We start from the raw sequence: 16,351 nt of genomic DNA, 5'->3' as shown, positions 1-16,351 counted from the left end.
CAAAAGCATTCAGTGAAACCTGAAAGGCTACTTCATCATGGAGATGGGTGGAGATAAAGAAGGTTCTCTGATTTCAATTTATCTATGGCCGGAATTTTCCAGCCCCATTGGCGTCAGGTGTCATGGTGGGTGTGAGCGGACAATATGGCGGAAATCAATCCCACGCTGTCATGAAACCAGTTTGCGATCATCTGCTCCACCTGTCAATGACGGGGTTGCATTTCCCGCTGTCGAACATCGGGAACCTGATTTCAATCCTTCAGCACTAAGGAGGCCCTCATGGCTGCAAGATTTGTGGAGGATGATGTTGAGATGCAGTGAGGACAGTCCTGAGTGAATGTCTGACGCCTGTGTGGCTGATGGCAGCGCACATACCCTCAGTGCTTCCCTTCCAACTCCCCTTGAATCTTGAGCTGACATTTAGTATGGTCTTCCTAAGGGTTCTCCATGGGTCTTCTAACTCTAGCTTAAGGGCTTTATTGTCTTGCCTATACTTGGCAAATTTGAGGGATTGATCTTCTTCAGAGAGTCGCCCATTCACATATCCTTTAAGAACACCCCTTTGCTTTAGCTGTTGTATTTCAGCGGCTTGCTCGTTGTCTCTCTCCAGGCTTCAAGTCTGGAGTGGCTACCCAAGACAATCTTGTTTGCTTTGTTTCTTTAAATCTGCTCTGAGCTCTTTCTCTCATTCTATCAGCTGTTCTAACTCTGGTACCCTCTGACCCTTACACTGGATGATCTCGTCATCCTTGACAGCGCAAAAATATGCTCTGTGTGCCAGAAGATCCCTGCCTTTCGCTAGCTTCCACACTTTACTATCAACTTTCTCCTGTATGAAAGCAATAGTATCCAGGAATAGGACTTCCTTTATCATACATTCCGACTGGAGTGTTTGAACATCTGCTCTGAATATCCAGTCCAGCTTCTCTTTGTGCCAGAAGGTAAAATAATTGACATTGACATGGCCTAGTCACTGCAAATTTGTAGGCACATCCTTTCCCAAACACTACTTCACTTTTGCTGACCAAATGTCTAGCTTTTTGTCTTGTCCTGATCCATTTCCACTTTTTGTGAGACTTTTATGTTATCTGTAATTGAATTAGTTTCAGTCACTCCCAAATTCCCATTTAATAAATTCACACAAGATATTCACCAATTAAGACAGAAGCAGAGCTTTGGATGGTAAATTTGAAAAGTGGTTTATTAAAAGAAAAAAGGTGTATTTAACAGCTTTAAGACAATGCCTCTTTCCAATTTCATGCAGGTGATCAGTCTGTAGAAGTGCAAACTCCTTCTTTGCCAATAATTCTTTTAGGACTCCTGCCTCGGGAGAGCTTCAATAAGTGGTTAGCTAGCAAGGAAGCCCCTCAGAGTCTCTGCTTTTAACACCCAAATGACCATGACCACATCTCAAATTAGATTCACTGTAACTTGATAATTGGTCAATTTTATTATTGAATTAATCCAATTAGGGTCCCAATTATTACAATCACCTGCACTCATTATCCCAGACAAGAATACATTGGAGCTATTTCACAGCATCCTTAGCTCTGATCTTGGACAATTCTCTGTTCAAGCAATGTTCCAGTTATTCAGTTCGCCGTGAGATCATGTGATTTTTACTGAGGCTAATCTAGGTTGGAAGGATTCATTGCCAGCACACTTATCTGGTCATACAATCCTTTCTTATACACAGAAGCTACAATGGCTAATTAGTGACTTTAAAGCAAGCTTACAGAGCTTTGAAAAGAACTATTGACTAATTATTGATTATATGCAACACAAGTTGAGGATCACTGTTTATTTTATCATCTGTTTCTGACTAATAGGTAATTAAATCGTGATTCTGATTAATGCATTTGATAATTGTTACAGAATACAAAATGGCTTCTTTAGCCTAATGTTAGCCTCAAAATGGCTTTCTTGACATTGTTAGTTTGCTACAGTGAATACAAAATGAAAATAGCCTAAAAATTGTCAAGCTACACTCAAACTCACTACACAGACCTATTTACACCTCTTGAAAGGGAAATGAAGCCTGCATGGCTGAAAGACAGTTTGTTACAGAACATACAGTTTTACCACCAGAAATGTTTTTTTGACAAGACCTCTGTTAGTCTGACACAGATAGAGAAGTGGCTTTCAATAACTTAGGTCAACCGGAAATGGGATTCTCTTAAGATTTTAGAATTTTTGGCAAGCAAATTCTCTAGGATTGTAGCTTGAGTTAGGGTTAGAATTTGGATTGCACTGGGAGAGATCTCTTTGGAGATATTGGGAACAAGACTATTTGAATTTGAGGATTGATGGAGAACAGAATCCATGAGTGAGAGAGGGAAAAGATTCTATGATTGAGGAAAGATCTTCAAAGGGAGTAAACTATTTGGGAACAGTATTCATTTAGAATTCTGAATTGGTTAATCGGTCTTCTGAAATCTTGCCTTTGGTTTAATTACAATGCAATCAACAAATACTGTTGAGCGATTTAGCGTAAAATGACAGGGGTGGATGAACATGTCGGTGAATGAACCAGGAAACCCTTCAGGCTCTTGGGAAATAATGGAAGGAAAATGGTGAGAGGCTTGATAATGAACCGTTGCAAAGCGACATTGATGGATTAAAGCTGTGGAACTGTGGCAGACGGAGTTCGGCACGGGGAAGTGTGAAGTCATTCACTTGGGTGCAGGAAAGATCGGTCGGATTATTTCTTTTCTAAAAGGCGAGAGGCTAAAAATTGTAAAGGAGCAAAGATATTTAAGAGTTCTACTTCAGAAATTACTAAAAGTTAGAGCACAGGTGTAAAAAACACCTATAAATCTTATGCAATGTTGGCCTTTATCACAAAGAGACCGCAGTACAAAGGAATGGAATTCATCTTAGATTTCTATAAAGTTTTGAATAGCACCAACTTGGAGTTCAGTTCTGGACATCGTGCCTCAGGAAGAAAATACTGGCACTGGAGAGAGTGCAATAGAGGCAAAAAGAGTTAAGGGCAGCATTGTCTTGAGCATAGGAGATTAAGGAGTGATCTAATTGAGATCTTCAAGATGATTAAAGAAGTTGATAGGATAGATAGATAGAAACTATTTCCTCTGGCTTAGAAGAAAGAGGAGTGATCTTATTGAAACATAGAAGAATTGACAGGGATGCTGAACGGAGAGGCTAGAACTAAGGTATACAATTTAAAAATCAGGTGTATCCCATTTAAGATGGAGATGAGGAGACTTTTTGTCACTCGAAGCATCATTAGTCTGTGGAATTCTCTTCCCCAGAGAGCAGTGAAGGCTGGGTCATTCAATACTTTTAAGGCTCAGTTAGATTTTTAATTGACAATTCAGTCAAAAGGGTATCGGGGGTAGACAGGAAAGTTGAATTGAGGCCACCATTAGATCAGACGTGATCTTATCAAATGGTGAAGAGGGCTCGAGGGGGTTGCTCCAAACTCATATGTTCATGTGATCTGGGGAGACCAGAACGAGGAGACATTAAAATGAGACCAAGGCCATTCAGAAGTGATAGCAAGAAGAACTTCCTAGCACATAGGGTAATGGAAATCTGGAACTCTCTCCTCCCAAAAAGAGCTGATGAGGTTGAGGTTGAATTGAAAATTTGAAAACTGAAATAGATAGTTTTCTGTGAGGTAAGAGAATTAAGGGTGATGGAACCAAGTAGGTTAATGGAGTTGAGATACCGATTAGCCATGAACTAATTGAATGGCACAAGAGGCTCAAGGGGGTGAATAACCTCCTCCTGTTCCCATATCCTATTATTGACTGTGACAGAATATGAGATTACATGAAGAGTTGCTGTTAACATTCTGAGGAAACAATCGAATTCTTTGGCTGGAACCTGAGTAACGTCTGTAACAATGTGACACTAACAATCTGCCCAAAATTCAAGTGTAAGTCATAGTGAGGCGAAGGCACTCCAATATCATTATTGTGAGATAAAAATTGCAGATGCTGGAAATCCAAAACTTAAACAAAAATACTTGGAAAAACTCAGCAGGTCTGGCAGCATCTGCGGAGAGGAACACAGTTAACATTTCAAGTCTGAATGATCCTTCAACACAACTAAGTAAAAATAGATGAGAGGTGAAATATAAGCTGGTTTAAGGGGGGGTTGTGGGACAAGTAAAGCTGGATAGAGGACCAGTGATAGGTGGAGATAGCCAAAAGATGTCACAGACAAAAGAACAAAGAGGTGTTGAAGGTGTGATATTATCTAAGGAATTTGCTAATTAAGGGTAGAAAGCAGGACAAGCAAGGTACAGATAGCCATAGTGGGGTGAAGGAATCAAAAAAGGCTAAAAGGTAGAGATAAAACAATGGATGGAAAGGAAGAACATTTAAAAATAATGGAAATAGGTGGGAAAAGAAAAATCTATATAAATTATTGGGGAAAAAAAGAGGGGGATCGGAAAGGGGGTGGGGATGGAGGAGAGAGTTCATGATCTAAAATTGTTGAACTCAATATTCAGTCCGGAAGGCTGTAAAATGCCTAGTCGGAAGATGAGGTGCTGTTCCTCCAGTTTGCGTTGGGCTTCACTGGAACATTTCAGCAGGCCAAGGACGGACATGTGGGCATGAGAGCAGGGTGGAGTGTTGAAATGGCAAGCGACAGGGAGGTCTGGGTAATGCTTGTGGACAGACGAAAGGTGTTCTGCAAAGCGGTCACCCAGTCTGCGTTTGGTCTCTCCAATGTAGAGGAAACCGCATTGGGAGCAGCAAATGCAGTAGACTAAATTGAGGGAAGTGCAAGTGAAATGCTGCTTCACTTGAAAGGAGTGTTTGGGTCCTTGGACGGTGAGGAGGGGGAAGTAAAGGGGCAGGTGTTGCACCTTCTGTGGTTGCATGGGAAGGTGCCGTGGGAGGGGGTTGAGGTGTAGGGGGTGATGGAGGAGTGGACCAGGGTGTCCCGAAGGGAACGATCCCTGCGGAATGCCGCCAGGGGGTGAAGGGAAGATGTGTTTGGTGATGGCATCATGCTGGAGTTGGTGGAAATGTTGGAGGATGATCCTTTGAATGCAGAGGCTGGTGGGGTGATAAGTGAGGACAAGGGGGACCCTATCATGTTTCTGGGAGGGAGAGGAAGGTGTGAGGGCGGATGTGTGGGAGATGGGCCGGACACGACTGAGGGCCCTGCAACCACCATGGGTGGAAAACCTCAGTTAAGGAAGAAGGAAGACATGTCAGAGGAACTGTTTTTGAAAGTGGCATCATCAGAACAGATGCGACGGAGGCAAAGGAACTGAGAGAATGGGATGGAGTCCTTATAGGAAGCGGGGTTATTATTGTTATTATCATTATTGTGAGAACTCACAGCAAGTGTGACAATCCTCAGTCCCTAAAACCACTTAAGCCCCAACTCCGAAAGGAGACAGTACACCACTGCAAACACCCATGACCATTTGCTGACCGAATCTCCTCTATTTTGTGCAATCAACATAGTCACCTCTTTGAAGGTCTCTGCCTCATCATCTGCACTTGTTCCTCTGCAACTCTCAAACATCTTGACCACTCCCAATTGCTCCTGGAGCTCTCTGACTGTCAGTCTGACTGTGGTCTCTTCTGGCATCATCCTTTTCCTGAATGCAGCAGAAAAATCTTTATTGTACATCATCACATTCTCCCTCTCTGACTGCAGGTTGTTATTTAGACAGGGATCATTATTCTGGTCTGGTGGGGAGGTGCAGCAAAGGGCTGTCCAAGCTACCTCGGGCACCACGATCTTGTTCTTCAGTTTGATGTTGGTGGAATTGGCTGAACCTGTCACTACGTACATCGACCGGCCAGATCTGTGACATTCTACTGCCAACTTACGAACAATACTTTCTGCCTCTTCCGCCCAATTCTCATTGGCCTTGTGCTTCTGAGGGACTGCATTAGTGAGGGTAGTGGTGGCTGTAGCACTGTCATTACTATTAAAGGAAAAGGGGTATAGATGGCCACGATCATATCCTGAACGCTGATAATCTGTATCCACCGCCTGATTGCCACTGGAAGTACCGTTGCTGCTTATCATTTCCATTGAGGCACGTGGATCGTCAATCTAAAACCATTATAACATAACACATTAGGAAATATTCACAATTTAAGAAATAAGCAAGAGGGAAAAGCTCATTAACCCCAACAAACGTATCCCCTTTTCACACATCAGTCTGGTATTCACAGCGCAGGGACAAAATTACTCATGGCCACAAAATAAATTGTGGTTAATGGGAGTGAATTTTAATCTTTTCCTATTATACTCTTACCAAGCCACATGAGAGTGTCCTGAAGAGCTGATTGCAGCCATGAATTACTTATGGCATATTGAACTTTTTAAGGAAGACTTCAATGTTTTTAAAGAAACACAAGCAAGGACATTATTAGATGGCCAAACTTTACAATTTATATCAATGACTTGGATGAAGGGACCGAAGGAATGGTGTCTAAACTTGCTGAAGACACAAAGATAGGTAGGAAAGTAAATTGTGAAGAGGAGGTAAGGAGGCTACAAAGTGACATAGATAGCTTAAGTGAAATGCCCGTTGGGGCTGTGGTTAAATACCTGCCTACCCCAGTGAATAGAGCTCGATGTTAACTCTGTAAGAACGGATTTTGAAGTGAATTAAAATCTTGACCCTCCGTGTCACCATATTTGTGGGATCATACTTTGTGTTTTGAGACATCCCGAGGGGGTGAAAAGCACTCTCTAAATCCACGTTCTCACAGTTTCTCTGTCCTTCCAGAATTTTAAATACTTTTACAGTAAATTGCCAACAAATGAAAATGTGAAAAACACAAACTGTATTCTCCTTGGTGACCAATGATGAGATAATTCACCCTGAACTTGTGAATTCTCATTCTGACCTGACCTCCCAATGAACAACATGGAGCAACCTCAGAAACCCCAGCGACAAATGGTGCTCACTGGAACTGCCTTGCAATGAATGCTGAAGCGATGGGACTGTTTCTGGTACAAGGTGAACGGTTCAGTCACAAACTCTTACCTGTGGCTCATAAAACCATGGACTGGGTCTCCGCTTCTTGTCAACACCCATGGTGCAGGGATACCTGTAAGCGGAATAGACCGGGATCCGCAGGTCTGTCCGGTACAGCGTTACAAAGTGATAGTGGTTCTTGTACCTCTGGCAGATTTTGATACGGTTTTGAGTGTCGAATCCCTGCGGTGGTGTCTTGCCCTGAAAGAACCAGCTGCAGTTATTCAAATCCTGGATCACTTCCCCCTGCACTGCCCCTGGATCGAGGACTGGCAAGAGCAGGAATAAGGCCAGACTCGCTGTCCCCATGGCTAGCCTCCACAGAGTTATGTTCCACTCCTGGATGGATAGCGAGCGATCAGTCTATTTCTGCTTTGCTGGTTTTGCTGCGTTAAGTTCAACAAACAGGGTGACTCTCTGACCCTCTGAAAACCTAGAGAAAGATGTTCTCAGTGCGAAGTCCAGTGTAAGTTAGACTTTTTGCTCCTCACCACTCCCTTTATCGGGAGAGGTGCCAGATTCTGTGAAATTTATTTACATTTCCGCTAACATTTCCGCTAACATCTATAAGCACCTGCTACTGATAAAATAGTTGGGCCTGTGACTGAGTTTCTGTTCCTTGTTTCTCTGAAGATGTTACACTGTGGAGCGTAGTATCTCTCGCAGTCTCAGCACTGAGGAGATTACAGTTAAGTCACAATTTTGCTAATTTAACATCAAACAGTGGATTCATTTGTTTCAAGAGTTCGTGTCAATTCAAAGTGTAACACTCCCACCTTTAGAATGCTGTGTGCAGTTCTAGAATCTGCATTACAGGAAGGGTGTCATTGCAATACTGATGAACTAGAATTTTGTTTCCCAGCATCTTAAAGCCAGGAGGTTTACACTTGCCTTGAACTGACTGTGCACAGGAACCAGGGAGGAAATCTTGAAGAGGAGGATAACCACTTTTGAATGAAGGGGAATATTTCAATTTAAGTATTTCCGGAGTCATTGTTCAAAAGACATAGGAGTTACTAGAGAAAAAACACCCAAGATCCATCTAATTACCTTCCTGATAGACATGTTGAGTTGGTGACTAACCATTGGAAACAAACTCTTATCAATTAGCCCACAACAGACCCCGACATAATGCAAGGATTATCCCAATAATGGAGAGCTTTGGTTCCTCCCAACCACATTAGACTTAACGTTCCTCAAATAACTCAGATATTGTATCCCAAAATATTATTTTCTGAAAGCAGTTTACTTGGAATGAATCCATTCGGACTCTTTCCACCATCTGCCTAGCCAGCCTGTTCCACAGCTCGCCCACTCGTTCACCGAGAGTGCCTAGTTTCGGCGTCTCTTGGCAGTGCCCCAAACACATTCCGATGACTGGCTGAGTATGGTGTTCAGTGTTAATACGCGGCTGGGCTGTGCTGTGCAGTGCGCAGCAGGGCCCCCATAGACGAGGCAATAAGAAGAATGGCCAGCTAGTTATGCAAGGGATAGGTGAGAAATGCTGGCCTTGCCAGCGATGTCCACATCTTAAGAACAAGTAACGAAAATAGAATATTTATCACTGGCCCTGTTAACACATTGAAAGGAAACTGAGATCTCTCTCTCAACCATTGGCGACCATGGGCCTCCATGTTAATCTTGTTCTAGAGGCGAGGATCATGTTTGGAGGTGGGACATTCGTCCAGTCTGTGAGCCTCTGTAAAAAGACCGTCCTTTGTCTACCTTGATCTTTTTTCCCATCCATCTTTCCCGTCAGACGTGAGATCTGGGAATTGGAAAAGTCCAACAATTCCACCTCAATCTGAAAGGTCTCAAAGCTTGCTCTAACGCTATCCGCAGGAACACATCACATTGTCTCCTGAGTATGCCTGGAATACCTTAATGTGAGACCGGTGCCTACAAATGGTAGAACTATCAGCGCCAAAGTGATTTGGTTCCCCGGCCCTGAAGGGGTTTGGAGAGGAATTTCCCAGACACTCTTTCCCTGAGGCAAAGTGCCCTGTTTTTTTTATTAATCTTGTTTTTCTCCCTCTCTCAGGAAGGGTGAGGAAGTGTACAATGAGCTCCTCAAAGAGTAAATAATCTCTTGATCGGACGTTTCATATTTGACTTCATACCTCATCTGTGGATTACAGGAATCACTTCAATCTCGCTGTAAAGAGAGACATGTTGTCGAAGCTTTTCATCCTGCACTTCCCAGGACAAACACAAGAATGCTAAATTTCAAACGATCACAGCAATTTACACTACAAGAGAAAAGGGTGTTGACTGGTTGGCAAGTCAACTCTGATTGGCCGGGGTGTTGCTATGGAGAAAGCAATAAGGAACTATGGGCTACCCAAGCTCCCCAGTAATTCAAAAAAGGCACAAGGCTTGAACAGAGGCCCGAACAATCCCCATCCACCACTATTCTCCTCCGTCTGGCTGAACTTGTTCTCACATTGAACAATTTCTCCTTCAACTCCTCTCACTTCCTCCAAATAAAAGGTGTGGCTATGGGTACCCGCATGGGCCCCAGTTATGCCTGCCTCTTTATGGTGTATGTGGAACATTCCTTGTTCCTGTCCTACTCCGGCCCCCTTCCACAACTCTTTCTCCGGTACATCGATGAATACTTCAGTGCTGCTTCATGCTCTTGTCGGGACTTGGAAAAATTTATTAATTTTGCTTCCAATCTCCACCCCTCCATCATTTTCACATGGTCCATCCCTCACACTTCCCTTCCCTTCCTTGACCTCTCTGTCTCAATCTCTGGTGATAGACTGTCCACCAATATCCATTACAAGCCTACCGACTCCCACAGCTACCTTGACTACAGCTCCTCACACCCCACTTCCTGTAAGGACTCCATCCCATTCTCTCAGTTCCTTCGCCTCCGTCGCATCTGTTCCGATGATGCTACCTTCAAAAACAGTTCCTCTGACATGTCCTCCTACTTCCTTAACCGAGGTTTTCCACCCACGGTTGTTGACAGGGCTCTCAACCGTGTCTGGCCCATCTCCCGCGCATCCGCCCTCACGCCTTCTCCTCCCTCCCAGAAACATGATAGGGTCCCCCTTGTCCTCACTTATCACCCCACCAGCCTCCGCATTCAAAGGATCATCCTCCACCATTTCCGCCAACTTCAGCATGATGCCACCATCAAACACATCTTCCCTTCACCCCCCCGGCGGCATTCCATAGGGATCGTTCCCTCCAGGACACCCTGGTCCACTCCTCCATCACCCCCTACTCCTCAACTCCCACCTATGGCACCTCCCCATGCCCACGCAAAAGATGTAACACCTGCCCCTTCACTTCCTCTCTCCTCACCGTCCAAGGGCCCAAACACTCCTTTCAAGTGAAGCAGCATTTCACTTGCTTTTCCCCCAACTTAGTCTACTGTATTCGTTGCTCCCAATGCGGTCTCCTCTACACTGGAGAGACCAAACGTAAACTGGGCGACCGCTTTGCAAAACACCTGTGGTCTGTCTGCAAGAATGACCCAAACCTCCCTGTCGCTTGCCATTTTAACACTCCACCCTGCTCTCTTGCCCACATGTTTGTCCTTGGCTTGCTACATTGTTCCAGTGAAGCCCAACGCAAACTGGAGGAACAACACCTCATCTTCCAACTATGCACTTTACAGCCTTCCAGACTGAATATTGAATTCAACAACTTTAGGTCTTGAACTCCCTCCTCCATCCCCACCCCTTTCTGTTTCTTCCCCCTTCCTTTTGTTTCTTTTTCCAATATTTTTTATAGATTTTTCTTTTCCCACCTATTTCCATTATTTTTAAATCTTTTATGCTACCCCATCCCCACTAGAGCTGTACCTTGAGTGCCCTACCATCCATTCTTAATTAGCACATTCATTTAGATAATATCACCAACTTCAACACCTCTGTGTTCTTTTGTTCTTTTGTCTGTGACATCTTTTGATGATCTGCTCCTATCCTAACACCCTACTCCCCTCCACTTCTCCCCCACCCCCCCAACACCCCCTCCCCCCAACACTCCCCCCCCTCACCCCCACAAACACTAAACCAGTTTATATTTCCCTCTCCTTGTAAAGAAAGATCAGTTCTGTTGAAGGGTCAGGAGGACTCAAAACATCAACTCTTTTCTTCTCTGCCGATGCTGCCAGACCTGCTGAGTTTTTCCAGGTAATTCTGTTTTTGTCAAGGCTTGAACATATTCGTTTTGTTTGCAGAGAACGGGTCCCTGCGTGTGAATGTTTGTCACTACTGGCAAGCGTAAATGAACCATGTTAGGAGCTGGATTGATTATCTTATTGTTAGTGTATCTATTAAAAATACTTCTTCCCAGCACTTTTTAGAATCTCAGTGGGCTTTCATCAGTTGAGTCAAGAGCGGGTATAAATCACTGAAGTCAGTACTTCACTGGGGGAGAGGTAATTATGCCATCGGTGGACATGTTTGTTTCCCTTCCAATTCTGAGTTTCAGTCACCACAAACACTGCCCCCTGTTGGTGAAGCTATTCATCAAGGGACTAACACAGCTACTGCCGCAGTACCAGTTACACTTTCCCGCCCCCTCTAAGTCGCAGCTTGCTTTTGTATAGCACCTTTCAAGACTTCAGGACATCCCGGAAGTGCTCTACAGTCAATGAAGTCACTGTTTGGAAGGTAGGAAATGGGGCAGCCAATTTAGGCACAGCAGGATCCCAGAACCAGCAGCCCGACGGTCACTAAGAAAAATCAGTATCCGTTGACAAAATAACTTCAGCATTGCCCCCAGTTTTTTCTGTGGGATCTTGCTGTGCACAGAATGGCTTCTGTGTTTGCCCACACAGAGCTTAATTACACTCAAAAACCAAGTAAAATAACGCATGAAGCACATTTACAAATGCAAACAATATTAATCGTGAACAATGTGTTCACAGACTCTTCAGTCAATCTGAGGCTGGCTTTCACACAAGTCTAATCACGTTTGGAAATATTTGTCATTAAGGCAGAAAAGTATTTATGCACACACATGATGAATGTGCCCGATTAATGTGTGTGTGTGTGTGTGACTCTCTCCTGTTTTGCTCTGGTAACATAGCAATTGCTTCAAGCATGAGCCCCGAAGCGTTTCTGAAGGGTGTAGTTAGACTTGGGTGGGTTTGTGATAAAAGCAAAGAACTGCGGATGCTGGAAATCCAAAACAAAAACTGTTGAAGGGTCATGAGGACTCGAAACATCAACTGTGCTCTTCTCCACTGCTGCCGGGACCTGCTGAGTTTTTCCAGGTATTTCTGTTTCTAGACTTGGGTGGGGTTGGGTTTCAGTACCAGTCTTGAGCTCAATAAGACGCTCAGCCTCGGAGCTAAGTAATTAGAGATAATCTGACACTTCCCTTCCCTTCCTTGACCTCTCTGTCTCAATCTCTGGTGATAGACTGTCCACCAATATCCATTACAAACCCACCGACTCCCACAGCTACCTCGACTACAGCTCCTCACACCCCGCTTCCTGTAAGGACTTCATCCCATTCTCTCAGTTCCTTCGCCTCCGTCACATCTGTTCCGATGATGCTACCTTCAAAAACAGTTCCTCTGACACGTCCTCCTTCTTCCTTAACCGAGGTTTTCCACCCACGGTTGTTGACAGGGCTCTCAACTGTGTCCAGCCCATCTCCCGCGCATCCGCCCTCACACCTTCCTCTCCCTCCCAGAAACATGATAGGGTCCCCCTTGTCCTCACTTATCACCCCACCAGCCTCCGCATTCAAAGGATCATCCCCCACCATTTCCGCCAACTCCAGCATGATGCCACCACCAAACACATCTCCCCTTCACCCCCCCTATCAGCATTCCGTAGGGATCGTTCCCTCTGGGACACCCTGGTCCACTCCTCCATCACCCCCTACTCCTCAACCCCCTTCTATGGCACCACCCCATGTCCACGCAAAAGATGCAACACCTGCCCCTTCACTTCCTCTCTCCTCACCGTCCAAGGACCCAAACACTCCTTTCAAGTGAAGCAGCATTTCACTTGCATTTCCCCCAACTTAGTCTACTGCATTCGTTGCTCCCAATGTGGTCTCCTCTACATTGGAGAGACCAAACGTAAACTGGGCGACCGCTTTGCAGAACACCTGCGGTCTGTCCGCAAGAATGACCCAAACCTCCCTGTCGCTTGCCATTTTAACACTCCACCCTGCTCTCTTGCCCACATGTCTGTCCTTGGCTTGCTGCATTGTTCCAGTGAAGCCCAACTCAAACTGGAGGAACAACACCTCATCTTCCGACTAGGCACTTTACAGCCTTCCGGACTGAATACTGAATTCAACAACTTTAGGTCTTGAGCTCCCTCCCCCATCCCCACCCCGTTTCTGCTTCCCCCTTCCTTTTGTTTTTTTCCAATAAATTATATAGATTTTTCTTTTCCCACCTATTTCCATTATTTTTAAATATTTTAAAATCTTTTATGCTCTCCCCACCCCCACTAGAGCTATAGCTTGAGTGCCCTACCATCCATTCTTAATTAGCACATTTGTTTATATATCACCAACTTTAACACCTATGTGTTCTTTTGTTCTGTTGTTGGTGACATCTTTTGATGATCTGCTTCTATCACTGCTTGTTTGTCCCTACAACCACACCAACCCCCTCCACTTCTCTCTATCTCTCTCCGCCCCCCCACACACCTTAAACCAGCTTATATTTCTTTCTTGGACTCGAACTCAAGTTCTGTCGAAGGGTCATGAGGACTCGAAACGTCAACTCTTTTCTTCTCTGCCGATGCTGCCAGACCTGCTGAGTTTTTCCAGGTAATTCTGTTTTTGTTTTTAAATACAGATAATGTTTGTCAGTCAAATTCCTGTGGCTCCGCAGACAGGTTTGACCTGTTTACAAAACCACATTCAGCACTTTAAAGATCGAGGCAGGACTTTCCCCGGGTGTCTTTGGGACCCGCATCATCAATCTCAGAAGGGAACCAGAAGCCCCACACTGTGGGGCAAACAGTCACTGGCAGTGACTTTCCCCCAAATTGCCCCAGTAGTGGCCAGAGGGAGGGCTTGCTGCTCCATTAAAGACGGTGGGGGGTCTTTCACAGCTGGAGAGGCAATAGGGGGTCCCCAGGCCTGAAGAAGCAACAGTGACCATTCAAAGTGAGTCAGAGAGAGGCTGCAGCATTTGGAGGAGCCCATTCTTCAGCTATAACTGTAAAACTGGAAATGATTTTAGCAGCCAGGCCACCATTCTTGAAGGCTGGGGGGCGGGGTGGGGGGGGGTTGCAGGGGGATAAGGGGGTTGGGGTGGGGTGGGAGGGAACCCCTCTACCAGGTGGTCTGCAGCTGCTGCTGAAGCAAGGCAGGCAGGGAGGGCCTCAAAGTCTGCCTGGAGCTCTGGTCCTCCTGGGCAGTCTCCAGGCAGCTGCCCCAGTCCCTGACACCTTGGGGAGTCACACAGCCAACTGGAAACCCCCAGTCAGCCTCAACACTTTGCAGGGGGGAGAGGCACAGACCTCGCTCCTGACACACTGCTCCCAGGTAAATGGTCTGGGTGTGGAATGGAGCCAGGAAACAGGCACACTGGTGGGGGCACAAATGGACACATCTGAAACCACTGGGACAGAAAAGTTCAGCTCCTAGTTCCCTCCCTACATACCCACCTCCCCCAACCCAGTGTACACCCACCACCCCAACCCAGTGTACACTCACATCTCCAACCCAGTCTACACCCAACTACCTCAAGCCAATGTACACCCTCCTCCCCAACGCAGTGTACACCCAACTCCCCAATCCAGTGTACACCCAACTTCCCCAACAAAGTATACCCTCACCTCCCAACCCAGTGTACATACACCTCCCCGAACTCAGTGTACACCCAGCTCCCCGAACCCAGTGTACACCCAGCTCCACAATCCAGGGTACACCCACCCCCCCAACACAGTGTACACCCAACTTCCCCAACCAAATGTACACCCAACTTCCCCCAACGCAGTGTGCACTCACCTCCCCCAACCCAGTGTACACCCACCAACCCCAACCCAGTGCACACCCACATCCCCCAACCCAGTGTACACCCACATCCCCCAACTCAGTGTACACCCAATTTCCAAACCCAGTGTATACCCATCTCCCAAACCCAGTGTACGCTCACCTCCCCAACCCAGTGTATACTCAACTCCTCAAACCAGTGTACACCCACCTCCCTAACCCAGTGTACACCCACCTCCCGCAACCCAGTGTACACTCACCTCCCGCAACCCAGTGTACACTCACCTCCCGCAACCTGTGTACACTCACCTCCCGCAACCCAGTGTACACTCACCTCCCCCAACACAGTGTACACTCACGTCCCCAACCCAGTGTACACCCACCTCCCCAACCCAGTGCACACACCTCCCCCAACCCAGTGTACACCCACCTCGCCCAATCCAGTGTACACCCACCTCCCCAATCCAGTGTGCACCCACATCCCCAACTCAGTGTATAGTCACCCCTTCCCCCAACACAGTGTACACCCACCTCACCCAACCCAGTGTGTACTCACCTCCCCAATCCAGCATACACTCACCTCCACAACCCAGTGCACACTCACCTCCACAACCCAGTGCACACTCACCTCCCCCAACCCAATACACACCCACCTCCCAAACCCAGTGTATACCCAATTCCCAAACCCAGTGTACAGCCCCTCCCAAACCCAATGTACACCATCTCCCAAAGCCAGTGTACATTCACCTCCCCAACCCAGTGTATACTCACCTCCCCAACCCAGTGTACACCCTCCTCCCCCAAACCAGTGTAAACGCACCTCCCCAAACCCAGTGTACACCCACCAACCCCAACCCAGTGCACACCCACATCCCCCAACCCAGTGTACACCCATATCCCCCAACCCAGTGTACACCCAATTTCCAAACCCAGTGTATACCCATCTCCCAAACCCAGTGTACACTCACCTCCCACCCCAGTGTATACTCACCTCCCCATCCCAGTGCACACCCACCTCCCAAAGCAAGTGTACACCCATCTCCCAAACCCAGTGTACACTCACCTCCCCAACCCAGTGTATACTCAACTCCCCAAACCAGTGTACACCCACCTCCCTAACCCAGTGTGCACCCACCTCCCGCAACCCAGTGTACACTCAACTCCCGCAACCCAGTGTACACTCACCTCCCGCAAACCTGTGTACACTCACCTCCCGCAACCCAGTGCACACTCACCTCCCCCAACACAGTGTACACTCACGTCCCCAACCCAGTGTACACCCACCTCCCAAAACCAGTGTACACACACCTCCCCAACCCAGTGTACACACACGTCCCCCAACCCAGTGTACACCCACCTCGCCCAATCCAGTGTGCACCCACATCCCCAACTCAGTGTATAGTCACCCCTTCCCCCAACACAGTGTACACCCAC

General features: G+C 46.4%; 1 protein-coding gene across 2 annotated transcripts; it reads right to left on the bottom strand.

The window, feature by feature from the left end:
* Window positions 1-1,183: 1,183 nt before the first annotated feature.
* On the bottom strand, window positions 1,184-7,444 carry LOC121288785 (endonuclease domain-containing 1 protein-like). 2 transcript variants are annotated; one of them, XM_041207520.1, is made up of 3 exons: window positions 6,995-7,444; window positions 5,455-6,051; window positions 1,184-2,727 (listed from the first exon to the last, which is right to left on the bottom strand). In XM_041207520.1, the coding sequence occupies exons 1-3, from the start codon at window positions 7,292-7,294 to the stop codon at window positions 2,713-2,715; spliced, it is 912 nt and encodes a 303-aa protein (XP_041063454.1). In that variant the 5' UTR covers window positions 7,295-7,444; the 3' UTR covers window positions 1,184-2,712. The 2 variants fall into 2 exon arrangements, with proteins under 2 accessions (XP_041063454.1, XP_041063447.1); XM_041207513.1 differs by lacking the exon at window positions 1,184-2,727 and having other exon boundaries at window positions 5,171-6,051.
* Window positions 7,445-16,351: the final 8,907 nt, after the last annotated feature.

Source organism: Carcharodon carcharias, chromosome 2 (assembly GCF_017639515.1).
Source record: "Carcharodon carcharias isolate sCarCar2 chromosome 2, sCarCar2.pri, whole genome shotgun sequence".
Lineage (NCBI taxonomy): Eukaryota > Metazoa > Chordata > Chondrichthyes > Lamniformes > Lamnidae > Carcharodon > Carcharodon carcharias.
Note: the sequence above shows the minus strand (reverse complement) of the source record. Positions and strands in the feature narration are given on the sequence as shown.